Source organism: Chelon labrosus (assembly GCF_963514085.1).
Source record: "Chelon labrosus genome assembly, chromosome: 14".
NCBI lineage: Eukaryota > Metazoa > Chordata > Actinopteri > Mugiliformes > Mugilidae > Chelon > Chelon labrosus.
Window position 1 is genome coordinate 8072719 of NC_140347.1, and position 25976 is coordinate 8098694.

General features: G+C 41.0%; 2 protein-coding genes across 2 annotated transcripts in view; one reads left to right on the top strand and one right to left on the bottom strand.

Moving 5' to 3' along the window:
* Positions 1-12500, top strand: part of msraa (methionine sulfoxide reductase Aa) — a 38666-nt gene extending 26166 nt beyond the window's left edge. Inside the window, exons 5-6 of the mRNA XM_084559918.1 lie at positions 456-562; positions 11846-12500. Coding sequence (XP_084416044.1) covers positions 456-562; positions 11846-12016 — 278 coding nt within the window. The 3' untranslated portion in view covers positions 12017-12500. The remainder of the gene's footprint in view (positions 1-455; positions 563-11845) is intronic.
* Positions 12501-19771: 7271 nt separating this feature from the next.
* Positions 19772-24281, bottom strand: LOC311499318 (hydroxycarboxylic acid receptor 2-like). The gene is made up of 3 exons (XM_084560264.1): positions 23771-24281; positions 22387-22792; positions 19772-21561 (listed from the first exon to the last, which is right to left on the bottom strand). The coding sequence occupies exons 1-3, from the start codon at positions 23938-23940 to the stop codon at positions 21097-21099; spliced, it is 1041 nt and encodes a 346-aa protein (XP_084416390.1). The 5' UTR covers positions 23941-24281; the 3' UTR covers positions 19772-21096.
* Positions 24282-25976: the final 1695 nt, after the last annotated feature.

Here is a 25976-nt window from a genome sequence, read left to right on the forward strand (position 1 = left end):
AGTGGCACACCATCTACTCATACATATTACATATTTAAGTGTTATTAACTCTAAAGTTTTCCAGAGTGCAAACCTGAAATTGAACCTAAAGAGACTTATTTTAATGCCAGGTGTGAACACAGGTACTTTAAAGTGGCCACTTGGCGTTCAGATTGCTCAAGCTCTGAACGAAGCCTTCCTGTCATCCTTAGAAACCTTAGAGCTAACCATACATTGTTGTTGACAGTCTGACAAGCTGACAGTGAAGCCATGAAAGGACTCGTGTTGAAATGATCAAATCAGTCAAAAAAAAAACAACAACCAGCAGTTCCACCAAGACGGACGAGTCATATTTTTGGAAATGCTGTCAGCTGTCGTTTTCAGATGATGATGGCGTTCTTTCTGCCAAGAGGCGAGGACGAACATCCTCCTCCGATTTGGATTTTAACGTGTTTTGTGTTTTGTGTTTTGTTCAGGGATGCGTCAGGGGAACGACGTTGGGACGACGTACCGCTCTGCCATCTACACCTACACAGAGCAGCAGCTCCAGGAAGCGCTGGCCTCCAAAGATCAATACCAGAAGGTACACGGATCTGTCAGTCACGCATGTCAGGGGGGCTGTTTGGAGTTTCTCTTTTTTTGTGTTTTGCACATGTAAACGTCAAGTATTGATTTCAGAAACCTGGTTAACACGTTACCCAGTTTTGGAAGAAGCCAAATATTAACTAGAGAAACTGGAATACCTCTAATTGTTGACGTCTCCAAAACCAAAACCTCCTAAAAGAATCGAAACGGGAAATAAAGCAGATACTAAAGTGCACCACTCTTCTACTGTTTTTTCCCGGCTTGACTCCACTTCCCAGCATGCCCCTCTTCCTCGCCGTCTGAACCAGAAACACTCACAAATACTTTCTGACTACAGACTATATGAATTCTAAATTACAATACTGGGGTCCGTCCATAGGTGTGTTTCCATTATACTTTAAAGTCAGAGCACACCCTCTCTCTCTCTCTCTCTCTCTCTCTCTCTCTCTCTCTCTCTCTCTCTCTCTCTCTCTCTCTCTCTCTCTCTCTCTCTCTCTCTCTCTCTCTCCTGCTGAGGCTTCTCCCACCGAAAGGCTTGTTGCCATGGAAACTGACGAGGAAGAGGTTACTCTATTCTACTTTAGTCTATTCTAGTAGTGGTCTGGTCTTCATTAGAGTCCACCCCCTTCCTCTTTTTTTATTCCTCTCTTGTTCTTCACCCTGTTTGCCCTTCCAGTTTTTCTTTTTGTGTGTGTGCGTCTAAAACATTTTATTCTTATTTATTTATTTATTTATTTATTTAATCGTGTCTTCAGGAGACTGAGAACCCAGTATTATTGTGGAGTCCTTGGTCCTGTCGTAACTCTTTTGGCTAGGTATTGATGATATCTCGGCATGAACAGCAAACAAACTAGTCCAACAAGAAGAAAGTAGGAGCTAATTTCTTAACTTTTTTTCCCTCAAAGCATCCACCGTTTCAGCTTTTTAAAATGTTTCCGGGCCCAGAAAGGCAATTGAATAATAAAAACATAAACATAAACGAGTAGCTGACGCGTGCAAGTGTCAGAGGAAATAACTCCTCCAAACCAAGCAGTTGGCAGTAGTCTGGATTCGTCACTCAAAAAGTGTGGAAACAGGAAGAGCTGCACTCTTCTGAATCATGCTCATCATTTGGTCTACAGTCTAGTTATTCTAGATGATCGTGTTGTTGTTTCTTGAAGATGTCACTCGGAGATCGTGGAGATGTCCCTTAAAAGAGCGTCCTCTGTCCCTCAGGTGTGGTTGGACTTTCCTTTCTCTTATCATGCTCTTGGTTCTTTAACCACCTTCCTAATATTGTGTAGGTCTCCCTTGTGGTGACTCCTCAGAGAATGGACATGGGCCTTCTGAGAGTGTCCTGTGGTGTCTGGCAACAAGATGTTGTTAGTGGGGGGGCCTTTGAGGGGAGGGGCCTCTGTGGATCATCCCACAGATACTTGATCAGTTTGGGATCTAGTGAATTTGGAGGCCAGGTCAACACCTTGATGTTCTTCATGTTTTTTTAGATGTTCCTAAAGTGTTTTTGTGGCTGCATCCTGCTGGGGATGGCTGCTGCCATCAAAGAGTGTCATTGCTATGGGGTGGGGGTGCCTGGTCTGATCTAGGTGGGTGCTACATGTCTAAGTAACATCCACACCAATGAATGACAGGTCCAGAAGTTTCCCAGCAAAACATTGGATCGTCACAAGATGGTCAATGTTATTTACTTCTCCTGTCAGTGGTCATAATGTTGTGGCTAATCGGTGTACTTCCAGCCTCCTCCTGCCTCTAAACTGCCGTCTATCGTTGATGGATGGATGGATTCTCTTCGTCTAAACCACCACATGTCTCCATCAAAATATCTCTCCGGTTTTGTTTCCTCTCGTTTTTTTTTTTTTTTTTTCCTTCCTCTCCAGATTGGCTCCCCCCACCCTCTCCCATCTGTGTTGTGTGTGTTGGTGTGTTTGTGTATATATATGTGTGTGTGTGTGTGTGAGGAGTTGGCCTATAGCAAACACACTCGTGCCAAACCATCTGGGCTTTAAATCTGTCCTCCGCTAAAAAAAAAAATCGCTTTAGTTGCAAAACTAACGCGCACGCTGGTTTACGTTTGCTCAGATCAGGACCGAAATCCAACGTGTCTGATGTTTTACATAAAATCTTTAAATTTGGGGGGATTATTCTTTTTCCTGCCAAGAAAAAAAAATGTCAGTGTCTTCTTTTTTTTTGTCATTTCCTCACCATTAACCCCTGTGCGTTAACTTGCGTTGACGCAGCGCCAGCGACTTTAAAATATTTATGAAAGAAATACTGTTTTTGTCTCTTTGCATCTGTGCCGGCTTTGGTTGCACGCTCCAAAAAAAAAAAGTAAAATACATCACAGCAAAGGAGGATTTTCCCAGGACGTGCCCACCAGACACTTTCCTGCATCATTTTTAAGGCGATCTACTCTGAGTCGGCCTTATCCCTCAATAACAGAAAATACAGTTTGAGGAACGGAGCTGTGAAAAAGACATAAAGTTTGGGCCAGGATTGGTGATAAAAAGAGTAAAAAAAAACCCCACCTAGTGTCGGTGTGCCGACTATGTCCGCTTCGCCGCCTGCCTTGATTGTATTGCTCACACACGCGCACACACATACAGAGTGATTGGGGAATTTGGTGTGCATCCGTATGTGTGCGTCTAAGGTACGACGGCACTGCAGAAAATTACCTTGCAGGCGGCTGTCGGGTTGTCTGCAGCATGAAAGGAGCCTCCCCTTTCTTTTCTTGCCTCCTGCCATCATTAGGGTGTGCACTGCGTCTAAAATGGCAGGTGGAAGTGTGTGCAACTGTGTGTGTGTGTGTGTGTGTGTGCGCGCTTGAATGCCGGCTTTATGTAACAGCGTGTGCTCGGTCTGTGGGTGCAAGCATGGGCGCTAAGGCAGTTTGTACTCATTGTTCTGGCGCCTCTTTCTCTTTTCACTCATTTATATACCACTTCTAAACGCAGGAACAGCTGCTTTTATTTCCTTTCTTTACCCTTTTTCTTCTTTTGTTTGTGAAATCCCTCTCCGGCGATTTCAACATGCCAACTTCACGTTTTTTTTTTTTGCTTTCCACATTTCATTTTTACCCACTCCTCTCTCTCTCTCTCTCTCTCTCTCTCTCTCTCTCTCTTTTTGTCTCGTGGGTGCTTATCAGCGTTGTTCACGTTTTTTCCTGCTTTACCGGAGCAGTCAAGGTATTTGCATTCCAAATGAGCAATCTTACTTCTCTCACATGCAAATTAATGGATGTGAATTATGCATTTATAGCAGGCTGCTAGCAGCAGCAGCAGTAGAGGAAGCAGGGCCAGCCCAAAACAAATGCAATGAAACCCTGAGAAAGGAAAGGAAGGGAGGACAGTTAGAGATGCCACTACATGCAGGACAATGGAGAATGCAGCCATTTTGGGTCACATCACAGGTAGTCTTGCATTTATGCCAGCGGCCTACAGCTGACATATTGAAAAATGTCTTTTTTATATATATATTAAATACTAGGGATGTCCTGAACGGGTTTTAAAACGATCGGGCCTCAGCTCAGAACGATCTTTTGCAGTTGTGCCATAAGCCAAAACCACATCCTTGTTGCGTCAAAATGTGGGCGGCTGTGGCTCAGTAGGTAGAGCAGGTTGTCCACGAACAAGAGGGTTAGTGTTTCGAGTGTCCTTGAGCAAGACATTGAACCCCCAACTGCTTCAATAGGTAGAAAGACGCTACATAAAAACAAGATTTATCATTTTACCAAAACATCTTCTTCCTCTTCCTCGCCTTGCTAGGCAAGGAAGCTGCCAAAGAAACCGCAGAAGAAGACGGATTCTTCTCTGGTTTTAAGGCAGTTGGGTTTGACTTCCCAAAAAGTGGCTTTGTGAGGTGGTAGTAGGAGATCGTCATTCAAAACTACCAACGGCCAAAAAAAGAATAATACGTCTAGTCCATTGAGGCAAAAGCAGCACCGAAGCAACAGCAAACACTGAACGCTGCGTTTAAAAGAATAGAAAAGCGTCAAAACTGGGTTAAGAACTGTCCAACGCATTATTAAAAACTGGAAGGATAGTGGAGAACCATGGCATCAGGGTAAGAAGAGAGGCAGATGAAGTGATGCACCCATCATGCCTAGTGCCTACTGTACAAGCCTGTGGGGGCAGTGCTATGATCTGGGGTTGCTGCAGTTGCTCAGGTCTAGGTTCAGCAACATTATGTTGTCCAAAGAATGAGGTCAGCTGACTACCTGAATATACTGAATGACCAGGTTATTCCATCAATGGAGTTCTTCTTCCCTGATGTTCACGGACATATTCCAAGACGACAATGCCAGGATTCATGGGGCTCAGATTGTGAAAGAGTGGTTCAGGGAGCATGAGACATCATTTTCACACATGGATTGGCCACCACAGAGTCCAGACCTTAACCCCATTGAGAATCTTTGGGATGTGCTGGAGAAGGCTTTGCTCAGTGGTCAGACTCTCCCATCATCAATACAAGATCTTGGTGAAAAATGAACGCAACACTGGATGGAAATAAATCTGGTGTGCTGTAATCAAAGCTAAAGGAGGTCCAACGAAATATTAGAGTGGGTAACCTTTGTTGGTGGCGACTTTTTTTTGGCCAGGCAGTGTATAAAACAGAGGGTTAGGGAGTTTATGGCAGCGTTGGATAACCAGAACATTTCTGGAAGCCGAGGGTGCGAGCTACCCTCTCCACACTACACTGTGACTTCTGAGTCTCTTTGTTTTTGTCCCAAGACATTTCAGATGTCATTTTTGTTCACATCCGTTCTGATGACATCAAAAATGAAAGACGGCAAGTGGCGTTTGGTCAGTGGCCGTCGCGTAGCCTCTAGCGTCTCAACAAATCATGACTTTCTAAAAGACAAAAGAATGTGATTTGTTCAGCTGTGACAGATCACAGTCAAAGTGTTCTCAGCCTCATGGTGTGCACACTACTCTCCCAGCGTTAGCCATAAATGGTCAGAGCAAGTTCCTCATGAATATTGATGTACGTATTGTTCCCGCGGAGAGCAGAAGCAGCGTTAGGAACAAAACAGTAGTTTGAGAGGCTGATGGCTGCAGCGGCTCTTAATCCACTTAGTATTTGTCAAGGATCTACAGATATGCACATAGCAGATTAAATCTTCTAGTTAATGCGTTAAAAAACAAACCACAGTCTTCTAATTCCTTAAACAAATTTGATGCAATGTGTCAACTGTTTTGTCAATTAATGTGGTATTAGTGCCAACTGTTACGTCCTGGCGTCCTCCTTCGTGGACATAAGATGGTAGTTGGATGTGATTAAAAGTTTAAAGATTCATTTATTCATCTCGTTTTTCTTTTAATTTGAAGAAGAATGTCAAGACTGCTGGTTTTTAATGACCCTCCCCAACATTGAAGTCAGGTTGCATCACACACTAGAGGAAAATCTTCACAGATATTCTTCTGTCTAATCTCAAACCCGCACACACTAGAGGATTTGAAAGTTGGATACAGGATGATACTCATTGTACCACCTTATTGGTAGAAGGCAGTTTAGGCTTCTGCGTCAATTTGATGGCGTAGCTACGGCAACAGAGTAGACCCTAGACCCTAAACCCTAGTAACTATGCGCCACGGTAACGGAGACTGCAAGACCTGTGACTGGTCCTCTCGGTAGTAGCGTGTTTCTGCTTTAGTATTTCCGGCTGCTTCTCCGTCTCCCAATGGATCAATAAAGATGGAACACATGGAGGAAAGGTTAACTGAGGAGATTAAGGGGTTACGATACAAACATTTGTACGACTCGTGATTGACGAAATTTCGGTGAAAGTTTCAGTCGCCATTGTTGAAAGTGAAGCAGGAAGTAGAAATAAAAATTAACCCTTCTGGTGAAAAAGGACACAGCAAGAGGGGTGCATGAGGGAAACTCTTGTAGTCTAAAGCTTGTTACATACTCCGCAAGAAGCGAGAAATTTGTTCTTGCTGCCTAGGGCTGTGAGAACAAGAACATAGTTAGTTTTGGCCAAGCCGAACTCAGGGGAAGTCCTTATAGGCCCCTCCCACTACAGCATATGTCACACACGCTGAGCATTGTGGGAGATGTGGGAGACAAACGACGAGAGGCACTTTTCTTATTATTTTCGGATCTTGGCCAGTCGTTACGATGACCGTGTCCGTCGGATCACTCCGTTCATTCAGCATTCACCCACACAGAAGAGATTAGCAGTCACACTGCGAATATTAGCATCTGGGAGCTCATTTCCGCTTTTCTGCAGTAACCACGCCCACTTCCAATCTCCGACCAATCACAGAATAGTAACCGGACACCACGCAAGAGAAAAGTTCTGCTTTTGGGGTTGATGTGTCGAGAACAAGCTGCGAGAACTCCCAAACAACAGCCTTCAGACAGTCTTAGTAGTTTTTTAAATGAAATTATACACTAGTTTTGGCCAATTAATCCTCAAATTCACCCAAGTGTTTGGCTTCGACTGCTTCTTCTTCTTTTGGTTTGATTGGCAGTCGGCAAACCAGCCTAAAGGCGCATAACTGCCACCTACCTATCTGTGAAGATTCTCCTGAAGTGTGGGATGCAACCTGATTTCAGCTTTGGGGAGGATCATGAACCTCCTGTAGTCTTGACTTTCTCCTACAAAAAGAAGGATTTGTATGTGAATTTTTCTTTAATTTATTTCTTTTTTCCCCTTCCTTTGTCTTTTAAATGTCATTATTCGAAAGCCTTTTATATTTCTTTGGTACTGTATAAATAAACCCGCCTAACGGATGCATAAATCCAGCCCACAGTCATAAGTATCCCATTCTGACTAACTGCTGTGTTGTTCCTCCACCCTACTTACTCAAATTAAATTGTGGTGTCAGTGCATTCGTGGTGGGAAATCTTCACAGGAAGTGATGAATCAAACAGCAGGGAGCGAACACTCTCGTCCATTAAAAGCCGAACTCGCCGCCTTTTGTCTCTTTGGTGTTTTCTGCCACAAAAGCGTCGCAGAGCCTCCGGGTTTGTTTGCTGACGTCTCCTCTAACGACCTCCCGAGCGCTGACGTCAGTGAGGTTCAAATGGTTTTCAAACAATTAACTCTCACTAAGTATTAGAGGCAGCAACGTGTGAAATTGCCCGGCGTAGTTTTGAGTGTGATTGTTTGGACTAAAAATAAACAGAGAATTACTGCGCGTTTCCCTGGAGAGTTCTTTCTAATCAGACTGGATGTGCAGTCTGAACATCCAGGGGCAAACAGGGACTGCTAATAGCTAATACTGCAGACTTTTAATGGCACCAGTTGGACAAACTATGAAATAAATAAAGACAAAACACAAACTTCAAAATAGAATAGCAGCACCTACCTGTAGCTGCCTTTACGACTGCCCAGTCACTAATTCTCATATGTGCAGCTTTTATCATGTTTCCTTTAGCCAGCGAGAAACAGTTTCCTCTTGTAATCATTTAGTTGTCAGGTTGCCATGTGGCATCTTTCTTTTTTACTTCTCATTGTCAAGTTGAATAACAAAACATTTTCCTCCATCTTCACACTAATTTTCACACATAAAATGCAGAAAGAGGAATAAAATGTTCACTTTACAGTACAGGGACGTGGATCTGGATGGGATTAAGGTTGTTGCAGCTGAGATACATGAAACAGGAGCTAATTTTGACTATAAAAATGACAAAAAATGGGTGAATAATCAGTCACATCCAGTATATTTCATTAGTTAAAGGGTTTGTTTTAGGGCTATGAGTAGATTAATCTATTTAATTGCGATTAATCGCATGATTTCCATAGTTAATCGTACTTTATTTATATGTGCCTGGTAGGGATTGTGCTCTATTTTTTATTACTCTTATTAACATCTCAGCTTTTCAGAGAGCTCCGTGTTGAGCTGAAAAGTTTCTACTCTTAGTTGTCTGCTTGATCCGGTGATAGCTTAGTTCACGTCGAGAGTAAATCCAGATAACTTCAGTTTTTGTCGATATAAACTTCTGTCAGAGCTTCAAAGCCAAACATTTTGTTCAAAATTCTTTGTTTGTGCATTTGTTTCTCTTTGCTTTCTTCATTCTCCTTCTACGACGTAGCTTTTATGCTATGTCGTATTATTATTATTATTGTTTACTACAACCACACTTTAGATTCTGCTTGCTTTCCACAGCGTTACTGCTGCACTTATCGCTTCCTGTTATGCCAAACTTTGATGTTCTAATGCATCAGTTTTGACAGCGCTAGTTTATTTGTATAGTTTTTGTCTCACAGTAATGGCAACGCAAGAATCAAGCGTCAAAGTAAGCGCATGGAAGATTCAAATAGGTTTTAGTAATCCTCATAGGCCCCTCCCACTGCAGAATATGTCATATGCTAAGCATTGTGGGAGACAGACGACAAGAGGCACTTTTCTTATTATTTTCGGATGTCGGCCAGTCGCTATGACGACCGTGTCCATCGGATCACTCCGTTCATTCAGCGTGCACCCACACACAGCATGACGATCTCTGCCCAGGAGAGATTAGCAGTCACACTGTGAATATTAGCATCTGGGAGCTCACTGAGTAGCTGTTAGCATTTCCGCTTTTCCGCATTAGCCACACGCACTTCCAATTTCTGACCAATCACAGAATAGTAACCGGACACCACACGAGAAAAAAACGTCTGTACGGTTGATGTGTCGAGAACAAGCTGCAAGAACTCCCAGCTTTGGTTGGAGTTGGTGGTTCCAGCAGCTTGAAAAGGCTCCAAGTTCCTGGAGTCATGAGGAACTTCCTACCCGGAGGTGGAGCTCCCTGCTTGGGTTCAGGTCCAGGTCACCACCCTGGGGCTTTTAAATCTCTAGCTATAATATATATAACACTGGATAAGTGACAGAAACACTGACAACACCTCTGGTTAGATGATTCACATGGTTTACTTTCCTGTCGGCGTCATTCATCCCGTGCTTTGATTGATACGATGCCGTTTGGTTTTGTGTTTTCCAGCAGCCTGATCAGACCTGTCATGCCCTACTGGAACGATTAGATATCACCCAATCGATTTGCTTTTATTTAGTCCGCTCTCTCCAAGTGCAACACAACAATGAAATAATGTTTTACTACGCATTAAACATTTCTCTGAATTATTGGGTCAAACCTGCCACATAATCACAGGATGTGGAGCATATAATCAGCCTCTGAATTATAGCATGCGATTAGTTTCCAGGCGAGTAGCTACTCAAAAACGATCTGAAGCACCCGGCTTTTAAATAATTAACCTAAACGCTCGGTCGGTAGCGCTCGCATAAAATTTTTACCCACACAAACAAGACGGTTTTAATGCAGCTTTAATGATGATCCAGAGTCGAGACGCAGAAAACTGAGGAATGGCTCCGTTTTATGATCATTTAGGACACGAAGGAGAAGAGCGGAGGAAAGACTAGCCATCAACATCAACCATTATCAAATTAAAAGCCTGCACACATGCTAAAAGCACAGCAACAACCCCCCCTCCCTCCCTCCCCCGCCGCCCGCCCGCCCGTTAGAAATGAAACCATCAGTGTGTGTTTTCTCTTCCCTCTTTGTTTTTTTTTTAATTTACCCACACGCCATCTGGTCGAGTAATTTTTATCACAAGGAGAAGAAGGTGTCACCACCAACCGATTACCGATATGAGAGTGTGTGTGTGTGTGTGTGTGTGTGTGTATTGTTAGCGCACCGCCTGGAGCTGCACACATTTCATATGAACACATTCGATGCATAAGAGGCTGATCGGGGCTTTGCAGAATGAGGCCTTGATGAGATTAGTTCAGGTGGAAGTTAAAAATGATTCTTACTGTGGAGGAGGAGGCAACAGATAAAACAGATAACTCCAAGTTATTACTGTTAATGCAGATTATTACACCTTATTCATCTTTCCTCTGTTTCTTGTGCATTTGTTCATATGCAAATGTTCTACGTTATTGCTTATACTATTTTATTCTATCTAGTAGAATACTCTCTATTCTACTTATATTGTATTTTTATTTTATCATACTAAATTTCTACTTATATTTTGTTTTATTTTACTAAAGTTCTACTTATATTTTGTTTTTATGTTACTTTACTTGAGTTCTACTTATATTGTATTTTTATTTTATTTTTACAAAATTTTTACTTATATTTTGTTTTATTTTACTAGAGTTCTACTTATATTTTATTCTTATTTTACTTTACTTGAGTTCTGCTTATATTTTATTTTATTTTACTAGAGTTCTACTTATGTTTTATTTAATTTATTTTACTGGAGTTCTACTTATATTGTATTTTTATTTTATTTTACTAGATTTCTACTTACATTTTATTTTTATTTTACTTTGCTAAATTTTTACTTATATTTTATTTAATTTTATTTTACTGGAGTTCTACTTATATTGTATTTTTTTTTATTTTACTAGATTTTTACTTATATTTTATTTAATTTTATTTTACTGGAGTTCTACTTATATTGTATTTTTATTTTATTTTACTAGATTTCTACTTACATTTTATTTTTATTTTACTTTACTACATTTTTACTTATATTTTATTTAATTTTATTTTGCTGGAGTTCTGCTTATACTGTATTTTTATTTTATTTGACTAGATTTCTACTTATATTTTATTTTTATTTGATATTACTAGATTATTATTTATATTTTATTTTTATTTTATATTACTAGATTTCTACATATATATATATATATATATATTTTTTTTACTAGATTATTATTATTATTTTTTTATTTTTTTTATTTTACTAGCTTTCTACTTATATTTATTTTATTTTACCAGATTTTTACTTATATTTTATTTTATCTTACTTTTTACTTGTGGTTCTCAAGAGTGTTTTTTATGTGCAACTGAGCTACGGTGACCAAGCAGTTTCCCTTGTGGATGAAAATTGGTTTATGAAACCAAAACTTTCACAGTTCAGGATTTTAAATAGAAAACGACTCCATTTCCCATCATACATTGTGGTCTCATTATATTTTCCCCTGCCATATTCATAGTTAACTGATTCCACCACTCATCAGACCTTCTAATATCTCTTCATCCTGATCAGTTGTTCTGACTGTTTACATGAACGCTAAATAAAATGATCTGATCACATGTGTGTGTGTTTACATCAAAACGTCAGTCGCTGTAGAAGTTGTGGATTAAACAGGAACATCTGCAAGTGATGCCCATCAGAAACTTGCATGACCAACTAATGTTCCACTTAAGACTCCTCCACCCGTCCTTTAGAACTGAGTACTTAACTGAAACGTCTTCAAGAAACTCTTCAAGTCCAGTTCCCTTTGTTCCTTTGTCACTGATTCGTCCTCATCTTTTCTTCCAGGTACTGACAGAGGAAGGTTTCGGTCCCATCACCACAGAAATTGCCGAAGCCAAGCCGTTCTACTACGCCGAGGACTACCACCAGCAGTACCTGAGCAAAAACCCTCACGGATACTGTGGCCTGGGAGGGACGGGCGTCTCCTGTCCGATAGGGATCAAGACCAAGGCCTAGGCAGCCAACGACGGCCTCGGATCCGTCCCGCGAGGACGCTTACGATCGAGTGATTCTCAAATTAACGCGCACACATGCAATCTCGTTTATGCATTTATTACTTTTTTTTTTTTTTTGCAGAATTAAGACTAAAAACTTTTCCTCAAGATCAGTTTCTGCTTCATTTCACTACTAAATCAATCAACACTGGCCTTATAACGTATGCATTCAAGATATTGTGTTATTAATACGCTAACGTAGCACTTTTTAAAAGGTTTAATACGATATATTCTTGTATAATTTCATATAATAGACAAATGAAATGTGTATAGAGTTTAAACTACAGTAAAAAGCATTGAGGGTGGGAGTTTTAAACACATGAACTGATTGTTTTAGACGCCGCTGTACGCACATGTACAATCATCTTTCTGTTGCCGAAGTTGCTTTAAATGATGAAGAGCCGGTTGCTTCGAAGCGGGACGCGGTTGAGTGTGTGAAGGAATAAAACGACTCTTCAAGTTGGAAGTAAACGTGTCTTTTCTGTTTCCTGACTTCCTGGCGGGCTCTTTGTCTTGAAAGAAAATACACCAGGAGTCATTTAGATGATGTTCAGGATAAAGACGCCTTTTTATTTCAGCACCGTGTTAGCGCTGGAGAGACTGGCTGCATGTAGCGCCACAGGATCCAAGTGATCCATGTTTTGAATCAACATAACGATTGCTAATGCTAATCAGAAGGTATTCCCAGCTAACATCTGTATCTTTTATTATATTCTCTGCGCTAAATCAGATTTTATGAGTAAAAATGTGTTTATGTGTTTGTGTTGTTTGTGTGTGTGTGTCGTGTTGCGGGGCAGGATAGCGGATGACCTCCTTCCTCTGATCTTTGCCTGAAGCCATGTTCCAGCCCGTGACTCATCTGTCATCGCTGTTAATCTCCACGCATGTGTGTTTCTACAGTATACATATATATACGTGTGTGTGTGTGTGTGTTTATTGGTGTGCATCAGCAGGAGGGAGGAGGGCGAGCGTGCTCTCGGTGCCAGGCCCTCTGAAGCCTGGCACCGGCCTGGTGGCGAAAGCGGCGGCAGAGGGAAGAGATGAGTCTCTTTGGAGATGGCCGAGCGCCACCTTGGATCTGAGCTGTGGGCCTGGATCGCCTCCACCACGGCGCCGGCTGCAGGAGAACAGATCAACACGGCCTCTGAAGACAAACCTGAATCTGGATCTGGGAAAGAGCTGGTGATGAGAGGAGGAGAAAAAAAGAAGAGAGAGAGGAGGAGGGAACATGTTTGAGTTTATCTCCACGTTTGCACCTTTAGTTCACGTTGAGGTGGAGAAAAAATAGATGGATAGAAGGATGGATGATGGATAGAAGGATGGACGGATGGATAGCTGATGGATGGATGGATGGATAGAAGGATGGATGGATGGATAGAAGGATGGATGGATGGATAGCTGATGGATGGATGGATGGATAGATGGATGGATGATGGATAGATAGAAGGATGGATGGATAGATGATGGATAGATAGAAGGATGGATGGATAGCTGATGGATGGATAGATGATGGATGGATGGATGGATGGATAGAAGGATGGATGGATAGATGATGGATAGATAGAAGGATGGATGGATAGCTGATGGATGGATGGATGGATGGATAGATGATGGATGGATGGATAATGGATGATGGATGGGCAGATGGACGGATGGATGATAGATGGATGGATAGATGGATGATGGATGGATGGATGAATGGATAGAAGGATGGATGGATGGATGGATAGATGATGGATGGATGGATGGATGATGGATGGATGATGGATGGATGGATGGATGATGGATGGATGATGGATGGATGGATAGATGATGGATGGATGGATGGATGATGGATGGATGATGGATGGATGGATGGATGATGGATGGATAGATGGATGGATGGCTGGATGGATGGATGGATAGATGGATAGATGGATGATGGATGGATGATGGTTGGATAGATGGATGATAGATAGATGGATGGATGGATGGATAGATGATGGATGGATAGATGGATGATGGATGGATGGATAGATGATGGATGGATGATGGATGGATGGCTGGATGGATGGCTGGATGATGGATGGATGATGGATGATGGTTGGATAGATGGATGAATAGAGGATGGATGGATGGATGGATGGATGGATGGATGATGGATGATGGATAACGGATGGATAGAGGATGGATAGATAGATAGAACAGACAGGACATTGTTCATGATGGACCAGAGTTTGTTCAAGGTCCTTGTCTCTACCACTGATGTCAGAGACTCCAGCTCTGTCCCTACCACAGAGTCCTCCTTCTGTATCAGCTTGTCCATTCGTGACGTGTCCTTCTTCTTCTTAGTCCTGCCTCCCCAGCAGACCACAGCGTAGAAGAGGACACTGGCAACGATGGTCTGGTAGAACATGTCCAGCAGCTTCCTGCAGATATTAAACAACCTTAGCCTCCTGAGGAAACAGAGACGGCTCTGACCTTTCTTAAACACTGAGTCTATGTTAGCTGACCAGTCCAGTTTGTGATCCAGGTGGAGACCCAGGTACTTATAGGTCTGAACCACCTCTACACAGTCCCTGTTGATGATTGATGGTCAGTTTAGTTCAAAATGACCTCCTCCTTTAGGTAATCTATTGTTGAACTCAACAGTTTCACACTCAGACAAAAAAAATATCCCGTTGAGAAAACTATAGTGTCATCTCATATTGAGACTGAAATGTGTCTGCTGCTGCACAGAGAAAGCTCTGAAACACTGTTTTGCAGGTTTTGATCTTGTTTATTTATTGTTTGATGATGCAGCTACAATTTTAAACTCTTTTATTTTTGGATTTAATTTAGGCCATCCCTACACTCTGTCCTACCACTCTTGTCCTACTCCTGAAGCCATCCTGACTTATAGTATTTGAGCATGCTGCCATCCTGTGGCAGGTTTAAGGCATGAGCACATGTCTGAGGCCCGGTGGACACACTCAGTCACAACCAAACAAGCAAGAATTCATGCAAAAGGTCTGTTCTTTCTTTAGTTCAGACTGAATTAATAAATATAAAAATGTAATAGATACACATCCATCACACTCTCTTAGAACTCAATTGTTGTTGTTAAGAAAATTAAACTGCTCAAATCTCAGTGGTGTGACATCTAATTTATTTAAAAATACAATTTTAATTTTAAATGTTTTTATGATTATTATTTAAGACCACAAATAAAAATGATTTCCTGAAACCCAATGTTTATAGCTTGAAGGTTTATTTTGAAGGGTATTACCGGAAGTCGGTCGTACCAAGAACATTTTACAGAACGTCCGGTGCAAAAATAAAACTTATTGCTTGTACATTATTTTTATCTCTTCTCCAGATATGTACTTTATACGAATATAAGTTTGTTTTATTTTTATTTATTTTTTTATTTGTTTGTTAAACTGTAACGTTAAAAAAAAAAAAAAAAGAAAAAAAAAGACGTTGATTGAGAGACGATGCAGCTCAGTAACTATGGCAACAGCAAACTTCCTGCAACGGTAACTCGGCTCAGCTTGATCCGCGACGACAGGTAACCGTTTAATTTACAACGCAGTTTACAATTCTGTTCTGCTTTTGGGAAATTAAAAAATATATATTGAGTAATAATATGTTTGTTATTGATAAGGTAAGAGTTGAAAATGTGATTGGAAATTCAATTAGGCCATCTATAATTTAAAAACAAAAACACTGACTTTGTCTAAAATATTAAAATAATAAAAAGTATAGTTGCCATTTTGTTTATTCAGGTAAAACAAATGTATGTAACCGCTAGTTACGGAAGTTAACAGTGTTAAATTGAATTGCCTACTGTTTAAAATTACTTATCTGAATAAATTCAAAAATAAGATAGCGGATAGCATTAGCTACATTAGCTAGCTAAATATCGACATTTTTTCCAATGTAATTTGGTGTTATATTAACGTATCGTTATTATAAACTTATAGTGGTTTTAAAAGCGCGAATCACTTATGGCTTTAGTGTCTATCCTGAAGGGACAAATAAATTCTGTGGGTTGAACAATAATTAAGTTTTCGTCGTTCTTCAATTGGCGGCCATCTTAGTTGGGTTTCAACGGTTTCAACCAACTGACGAACGTAAAACATTTCTTCCTGAAGTAACAATTTTTTTTTCGTAATATGACAAATTAGGAAATGTTAAGAAGTGTATAAATTGATTTCACATTTTAATAGCGCTATTTTTATGTTTTAATGTCTTTTTAAAAAACCTCCCAATTAGGCCAACACTTAGCTTAAAACGGTTAGCTTAAAACGGTTAGCTTAAAACCATTGACTGTATGTTTAAAACGGTTAGTTTAAAACAGTTAGCTTAAAACAGTTAGCTTAAAACGGTTAGTTTAAAACAGTTAGCTGAAAACGGTTAGTTTAAAACGGTTAGTTTAAAACCATTGGCTGTATGTTTAAAACGGTTAGTTTAAAACAGTTAGCTTAAAACGGTTAGCTTAAAACGGTTAGTTTAAAACAGTTAGCTGAAAACGGTTAGCTTAAAACAGTTAGCTTAAAACGGTTAGTTTAAAACGATTAGCTGAAAACAGTTAGCTGAAAACGGTTAGCTTAAAACGGTTAGTTGAAAACGGTTAGCTGAAAACGGTTAGCTGAAAACGGTTAGCTTAAAACGGTTAGTTTAAAACAGTTAGCTTAAAACAGTTAGCTTAAAACGGTTAGTTTAAAACGGTAAACTTAAAACGGTTAGCTTAAAACGGTTAGCTTAAAACGGTTAGTTTAAAACGGTTAGCTTAAAACAGTTAGCTTAAAACGGTTAGCTTAAAACGGTTAGTTTAAAACGGTAAGCTTAAAACAGTTAGCTTAAAACGGTTAGCTTAAAACAGTTAGCTGAAAACAGTTAGCTGAAAACGGTTAGTTTAAAACGGTTAGTTTAAAACCATTGGCTGTATGTTTAAAACGGTTAGTTTAAAACAGTTAGCTTAAAACGGTTAGCTTAAAACGGTTAGTTTAAAACAGTTAGCTGAAAACGGTTAGCTTAAAACAGTTAGCTTAAAACGGTTAGTTTAAAACGGTTAGCTGAAAACAGTTAGCTTAAAACGGTTAGTTGAAAACGGTTAGCTGAAAACAGTTAGCTTAAAACGGTTAGTTTAAAACGGTTAGTTTAAAACAGTTAGCTTAAAACGGTTAGTTTAAAACAGTTAGCTTAAAACAGTTAGCTTAAAACGGTTAGTTTAAAACGGTAAGCTTGAAACAGTTAGCTTAAAACGTTTAGCTTAAAACGGTTAGCTTAAAACGGTTAGCTTAAAACGGTTAGTTTAAAACGGTAAGCTTAAAACAGTTAGCTTAAAACAGTTAGCTTAAAACGGTTAGCTTAAAACAGTTAGCTTAAAACAGTTAGCTGAAAACGGTAAGCTTAAAACAGTTAGCTGAAAACAGTTAGCTGAAAAGTGTGTTTATGCTAGCTATTTGCTTCGTCAAAAAATTGCTGATAATTTAAGCAACTATAACGATAATTAAACTGGATTAATAGATAAAGCATGTGTGAGTTAAATCCTTTATCTAAAATGTTGAAATTGTGGATTTACTGAGCGTCTGAAGCTTCCATTCTGACTAGCATTAGCCCTACTTGTATGATAACATGATGGCTAATTTGTTAGCTTCCATTTTGTTAGCTTTACAAGAACTTGACCTGCACTGCTGTACTTTAGTAGTTAATTAACAAAATATTTTTGCAAAAGGAGTAATTTTTGCTCAGTGCAGAGAAATGTCCCCTATGATTTCTGTTCTGTTATTATTACATGTGCATTAATGTCCTTGCAGCAATAATAAGTATTATTACAATTGATCAGTCTTCTAATGAATGATTACTAGTTGACCATCACTGTGCTTGTTTTCTTAAATCAGCTGTTGAAACCTTGAAATTCACTGTACTGTACACTGGACATGTCACTGCTTTGTCCCACTGTCCCATTATCCGGAATGAGTCTAAATTACAAGACAGAGAAGGCCATTCTCTTTAAAGTTAAAGTCTTACACTTAAATCAATTCTTTCAGATGAGGATGAGCCTAAGCTAAAGACTGGAAAAAAAAATGTGCATCATCCAACGATGTCTGCTGAAATCCCACCGGACAAACTGGACCAGAGAACATCTGGAATCAGCGAGGCAGAGAACCAGGAGGACAGGAGGACAGGCCTGCTGGCCTTGCAGGGAGATCCAGAGGCGGGCATGCGTCGCTCTGATCTGCCCTGTCTCCTGAACCGTGAGGATGTCGTCTCTGTTGGACAGTCCCAGTCGGCCACGGCCAACCTTTGTGCTTCTCAGAGTGGGAATCAGCCAGTAAGTTAAATCCATTGCCAAATACTTTCATACTTTTCTATTTCACGCTACATTTACAGTGTTCTGCTGCATTATTCAAATTTGCTGCTTTAATGCAATGCTGTTCGCGCAGACAGACAGACTGATAATGAAATCACTAAATGTATGCAGCATGATCTGAGACATCCATCCTTGCTGGACATGGGCTCCCCTCTCCTCTCAAATTATCGGCATCGGCCCTGGAAAATCAAAAAGTATTACCACTCTGTCATTTAATTTAATATGCATGTGGAGTCTCGTGTTGCTGTGTGTTTACTTTTTGTCCACACAAGTTACCTCCAGATGCATCCTCGATAAAATGGGCGGGGGCAAGGACACACAGGGACATCTGGACTGCCCTGGTCAGACGTGTATGTTGATAGTGACGGATGACGTTCCACGAGAACACCAGTACAGACAAGAAATTCATATTAATAAACACCTCATATACACACCAAGAAAATAATAAGGAAATGAGACACACATGAAGCTAATCGGTGTGTAATCAGGCATGTGACCTTTAGTCTAGTTGCTGTTCATGCCACTAGATGGCTGTAGAACTTCAGATTACTGTGTTTCCTTTTGAAGTGGCTCAAACTGCCAGACACGCTCATCTAAACTGATCTGTTGCTTCCTTTCCAGGCTCCAGGACAACAATACGAGGTGGTTCAGATGCAGATTGGGCAGATCCAGAAGGTGCTGCAGGAGCAGAGTAGGCTGCTTTCTGTCTTAGATGCAGGTCAGTGTTTGACAGACAACAGCCAGTGTACAAATCTGTTTTTCAGACACATGTCAGCCATTAAGGGCGGCACAGTGGAGTGGTGGTTAGCACTGATGACTCACAGCAAGAAGGTTCTGGGTTTGAATCCATGGGCCGACTGGTTCCTTTCTGTGTGTAGTTTGCATGTTCTCCCTGTGTCTGCGTGGGTTCTCTCCAGGTTCTCCAGCTTCCTCCCACCGTCCAAAGACATGCTTGTTAGGTTCATTGATGATTCTAAATTGGCTGTAGGTGTGAGTGTGAATGGTTGTCTGTCTCTCTATGTTAGCCCCCCCCCCCCCCCAACTTCACAGGACAAGCGGTTACAGAAGATGAATGAATGTTAACCATTAACATTCTATATAATGAAGGAATGATTAATATCACAACAAGAAACTCTATAGCTTCCCCTGAATATGTTCAACAGCTCAACTCTTGTCACCAAGTGCTAAATCCCATAATACAGCTTTCAGGCTGAGGCTGGATCATTAAGCCATTATAGGCTTTTAAGAGTCAGTCTGCAAAGCAGGCGGGGAACAATAATGCAATAATGTTCAGTGTTTTTTTTTAAAAAAAATTTAATGTTCATGGTTTGTTTGTTTTCATATCTCAGCTCAGACGCTGCTAGCCTCAGTGTCTCTCCATGGTACAACGCCCATTTAAGCCTCAGAGCATTCAGAAATATCTAAAGTGGGGGAACGTGCAGCTTGAACGTTAGTGTTGTTGCCAACACAGCGCGCGTGCACATTCTGAACAAACTGTAGCACCTTCGTGCAAAATGTTGGAAAATAGATCCTCGCGAGGCTCAACGGGCCGTGTCAATATTTGGACGTTGCTCTGAGGAGGAGGTTTTGCTTTTTGTGCCTGTTTGGGAATACAGTTACATGGCAGCTTAGTAAAGCTTCCGTATGTGTAACAGTGGTCTCCAGTTTGTGGTAATGATCTGCAGAGAAGGAAAACATTAATCTCAAAACAAGTTGAGGCACACTCTCTCTCTGTTTGTTTCTAAGGTAAGTATTTACAACAGCACATATCCTCAATTACAGTTCTATACAAAAAAATGTACACAGTTGAAATGAGGAAACTTTAATGCAGCTTTCCAGGTTTTAGCCCTTTTTTTTTTTTCTGTTACAGGATTTCATACCATAGACATGCAAGTTTACTCTGATTGCATTAAAAAAGTCACACATCCGTCGTAGATATAAAACCACAGAAGGAAATCAATACCACAACCCTGATAAAAACAGCTCCAACTGGTTTGATGAACACCATCCTTATCACGTAGCGATGCAGTTTCCTAAGACCTGCCGTCCGTTTTTAAGAACCATCTGCACCGCATGTCTTTTTCTCTTCTCCATATGTAACGCAGGGCCAGCACATGCAATCACAATAAATAACAATACATTAAAGTATATACTGACATAAATATATGTATTTAAACTGTACCATTCAAAGCAGAGGAAGTACATTTACGCAAATGATTTTGAATACTGCAGCAGACGCTCGAGACAAGGCCACGTAGGAATTTATACACGAGCCTGTACACAACACTGAGGATAGCAATATACTGGATCGACAAACATGTTCATAGGACATTCTGAATGTATTTGACAAAAAATAAAAAGGAAATACGAAGAAATGTTCCAAAATATAGGAAGTGCTTTGTTGATGCTCACAGATGTAGGGGATGTGGGCGCTCTCACTGCATCCTGTGTACGTGTCACCTTCCAGCAAAACTCTTGATTCTATGATTAAAAAAACTGATAATCTCAAAATTGGCATTGGTTGCTTTGCCCTACTTCTGCTTTCTCACTCTGTCTCACAGCAGTTAAAAAAAGACCGCTGGGAGGATCAGTGGTTTTAAATGTTATCTGTGTGGCTGAGGTGTAATGGTTGGGAAAAAAATAAAATTCTTTCCGTGCTACAAAGATAGTATCACAGGGTGTTAAAGAGAGAAAAACACAAATCATTTCTCTACTGTGTGCAGAGTGATTGTTTTCGCCCCGGAGCTTACGGTCGTCGTTCCGTTTCCAGTGCTCATGTTGGACGATTTTATTAGCCTCTGCTGAAGAGAGACGGGAAAGAAGGTGGTTATGTAGGCGTTTTTGAAGCCTGAGTTGCAGAAGCAGTAGACCAGCGGGTCCAACAGGCAGTCAGTGTAGGACAAGACCATGAGGGTGTCGTACACCTGGACCACGAGGTTCTCGGTCTCCTGCCAGTCGTTGAGCCTCACGGCCAGAAGCACGGCCCTTGCTATGGCGCAGGGCAGGAAGCAGAAGGAGAAGACGACGACGACGGACAGGACGGCCCACACCGCCTTCTTCAGCTTCTTCTTCTCACCGATCGTCTTCCTCCTCAGCCGTTTGATGATGTGCACCGAGCAATAGAGGAGGATGAAGAAGGGGATGATGATCTGGGAGAAGAAGACCACCTTAAAAAAAAAAAAAAAAGTCACCATGAGTAAATACAGTGAAGATTTTGGACTTTTCTCCATCTAATGAGTAACTATTACTGTGAACTGTAACTACCTCGCTTTTTTCATTTGTTCCTCATTAAAACCTTAGTTCTCACCCTGCGTTCACACACTATGAGCAACAAAAGTTACAGAACAGCCAGACGTGGTCAGCTGCACACAAGTTGCAGTTTAAGCGCTGCTTTTGCCTCGTTTCGAAATTATCTGGTGGAGCATTGACAAAAAGAAAAACAAAGTTCTAGCCTATACATCGATCAGCCACAACATTATGACCACTGACAGGAGAGGTAAATAAGATTGACCATCTTGTGACAGCTCAATGTTCTGCTGGGAAACTATTGGACCTGGCATTCATTGGTGCGGATGTTACTTAGACATGTAGCACCCACCAAGACCAGACCAGACACCCCCACCCCATAGCAATGACACTCCTTGATGGCAGCAGCCATCCCCAGCAGGATGCAGCCATAAAAACGCTTTAGGAACAACTAAAAAATAAAAACATGAAGAACAGCACAAAGTGTTAACCTGGCCTCCAAATTCTCTAGATCCCAAACTGATCAAGTATCTGTGGGATGATCCACAGAGGCCCCTCCCCTCAAGGGAGACACAATGCAAAACCTCCAGAAAACCACTGCCCAAAATCTTCTGGATCACCTGAACCAAGACTGACGCTAATAAAGTGAAGGATAAACGAAATGTTACGGGCCATTTAGCCAAACTTCTTCACGTTAAGTGGGTGTGCAGCATATGTATGTTGCTGCATGGTTAGCATGTGAATACCTCTCTGAATGTGTCGGTCACGTCGTGAAAGTACGTCTCCACTTTGCGGCCGTGGCTGTTGCAGCACTCGAAGGTGCGGACCATGGTGGGGATGGTGAGGGGCAGCAGGAAGAGCCAGACGATTACAGAGATCTGAGGAGATTTCTTCAGCACCTGCACACAATTCTTCCTCCCGAGATGGACCACATTGAAGTAACGGTCCATAGAAAGTATGATGAGGAAGCCGATGCTGGCCCCGCGGTTGAGAAACAGCAACGAGAGCATCAGCTTACAAACGTTGGTGTCCGCGCTGCGCCTCATGTTCTGCCGGTAGTGGTGGATCTTGACAGGAAGGCACACCACCAGCAAGAAATCAGCCACCACGATATTGAACAGGAAGATGCTTTTGTTCTTCCAGAACTTGTATCTGAAGAGGAAGTGATAAACATTATCATTCATACTGCACAAACAATAAAGAGAAAGACGTGACACTGATCTTGTCTCGCACTTTATCTGAATCATCCGATTCTGAATTGCTGCAAGTTACACCCATCAAACTGATGCACGTCGCTCGGTTGTTCACAGAGATGACTCGCATAGAATCCACTGATACAATCTGGTAAATGAGCATAGCAGTGCTTACATTTTCATTTTTAGTTGACTCAGAGATGAAAACATTGTCTACAGTGTGCGGTGCTGTCTGAAAGCAGAGCACAGTAAGCTCCTGATTTAACATATTTATCAGTCGATCTCTAGGTAGCACTCATGTTTTGGATTTTAAAGAGCTGCAAAGAAAACGTGAAAGGCAACACTGGATTTATCTTGTAAGTGTTCAGAGCGTCTAAAGGAAGCTGTTGAAGTGCTTTAATGAGACTTTGATAAATATATTAAATAAGGAGCTTACTGCGCTCTGTATAGCAGAGGATCTCCAAGGCATCGAGTTGTCACACTGTAGACACTGAAGACACTGTACATCTGTCATCCAGGCCGTGGTATATCCACAAAAACAAAGCTAAAACAAAAGGAAGCTGGACTTGTTGGGGGGGGGTGAAGGAAACTCAAATACGTCCAGCTGCTTTTGCTTTAGCTTTATTTTCAGATATCTAATCAGGATCTTAACAAACAAGACTCCTGTTCTTCTTTAATCTAGTAAGCACAGCATCTGTCAGTTATGCTTTAATAGTAGATTTTATCCAGGCTTTAGAAATTACTCATGTTTGCTCATAGAGTCAGCCACAGTCAGGAAATCTAGCTGACGAGTTGTGTGAACATTAATTATCAAGTTCAAGTGTGTTTTTATTTCTAGAATGTGCTAAACATGTAGATTTCTTTCTGAAAATAAAATATAGGTAAAAGGTAAAAAAATAAATAAAAAAAGGCAATGATAGATTGCATTTCCACATACCTGAAGATGAAGACGTAGAGGACGGACAGGTTGAGAGGCAGACCCAGCGCAAACTCTCCCATCATCAGCCAGGAGAGGACATTGTACGTGACTTCATTGGGACCTCTGCAGTGGTCAATAGTTTTATTTGTCATGTTTGATGTATTGTGGGAGACAGTAGTGGAGCTCATTCCACTTCCACAGCCGTAGGAGCGGCTGCAGGCAGTAGTATTTTTTAAATTTTTTTGCAATATCGCAGTAGTTAATAAGTGCTAAGGATGTCTTTCGAGAAGGTTAAATCCTTGGAGGCAGCGACTGCGGCAGCTGCCTCTGATCTTGACTCTTGATTCCTAGGTGCACAGATTCCCCTTCTCCGTTAAATTCAACAGCCCTCCTCAGAGATTCTTACTCTCTGACCGCCGAGCTCTTTCAAGTCTTGTCCGTCTGTGCCAAAACATGCTGTCGAAACCAGCACCACAAGCTCGGCATGCACTGAAAAAAAATGAGAGAGAAAACACTGTGCCTCTGTGCGTCCGTGCTGTCTGTGTTCAGCTGCCACTGATCTTTCAGAGAGGAAGAATTTATACTCAGCTGGAGGTGTGGTTTAAAGAGAGCGACTCAACTGACTGAGATGCACAGATGATGATTTTTTTGAATTTATTTTTTGGGATTTTCTCCCAGATTACTACACACTCCAGACGATGTATATTTAACTCTGTGATATTAAAAGTTGACTCAAACACTACAGAAAGTAGGCGTCAGGGTGTTTTCCCAGAGTGCAGGAAAAGGCGCTTGCGAAATTCAGTGGCTTGCTGAGCGATACCATCACCATGTCTGCACACGTCTAGCATTGTACTCGAAATGATCACAATACAGGTGTGAACAAAACACGGTCCTTTGAGGAAAATGATAGCTCAAGCTCTTTAGGGAAAAAGATGACGTAATGTTGATTGTGTTACTCAGACTGATACAAAGTATCTAGGTCATATACACCAGCTAATTCTGAAACTATTCTGACCCCACCCCCTCACCTTTTCCCTTTAATCGTTACTCAATAAGTCGTTAAAAGTCTCATTTATATACTTTTGTAGAAACCCCCTTGGCAGGATTTATAACTTTGACTCTTCCTGGGTATATTTCTATATTATATTATATGTTTTGTGCACCTATGTATCTAGGTCATATACACCAGCTAATTCTGAAACTATTCTGCCCCCACCCCCTCACTTTTTCCCTTTAATCGTTACTCAATAAGTTGTTAAAAGCCTTATTTATATACTTCTGTAGAAACCCACTTGGCAGGATGTATTGCTTTGACTCTTCCTGGGTATATTTCTATATTATATGATATGTTTTGCACACCTTATCTTATCCAACTTCTCTGTGCAGAAGTGGCTGCGAGAACTATCTTCAGGTCCCCAGAGGTGGTGGACAGCCAGCCACTCTTTATTCTTTGCTTTGGGTCAGTGTGGTGCTGAAATGTGAACCGTTGTCTCCACTCTGTTGCTAAGGAGCACCGCCGTAGCATGATACTGCCACCTCCATGCACCACTGTTACCCTTGCTGTGAGTCATCAGTGCTAACCACCACACCACTGTGGCGCCCTTGATGGGAATCCATTTGATCAATTTAAAATTAAACCTAAAACACAAAAGTGTGGCATTATTTATTATTTCGTGGTCAGAAATAATGACATTATGATCATAGGCACGTCCTCTTTCAAATGTGGTGGTTAAGGGTTTTAAGGAAGTGCAGGAAGTGCTTGCAGTAGGCTTGCAACCAGTGGAGAAGTGATGTCTCAAACCTCCTATATATTGCAGGTTGGACACGAATACATCCTCTGTTTACATCCTCTGTGCGTAGGATGCATGAGTAAGAAACTTCCAGTGTATTCAGAGGTGTGCTATGTAGATGTTTGAGATAAACATTGACAGAAAACTTCACAGATAATCATTCCAAAATTCAAACTAATATGACGTGGCTGACTTGCAAAAGAAACCTTGTGTCAGAGATAAATCACCTTTTAAACGTCTTGTTCCGTTCAAGTCAAACATTAAATGACCTCTCCACCCCTCTCTGCGTCCCGCTGCCTTCTCCAACCACCAGCACCTAACAAGCTAATGATTTAAAACTCTAAACATAAACTTCACAGTCTGCATAGCGATGCTCTTACTGGCAGACTTTACTTCCTCGCTGACAGTTTTTTTTTGTAACTGCTTTGTCACGC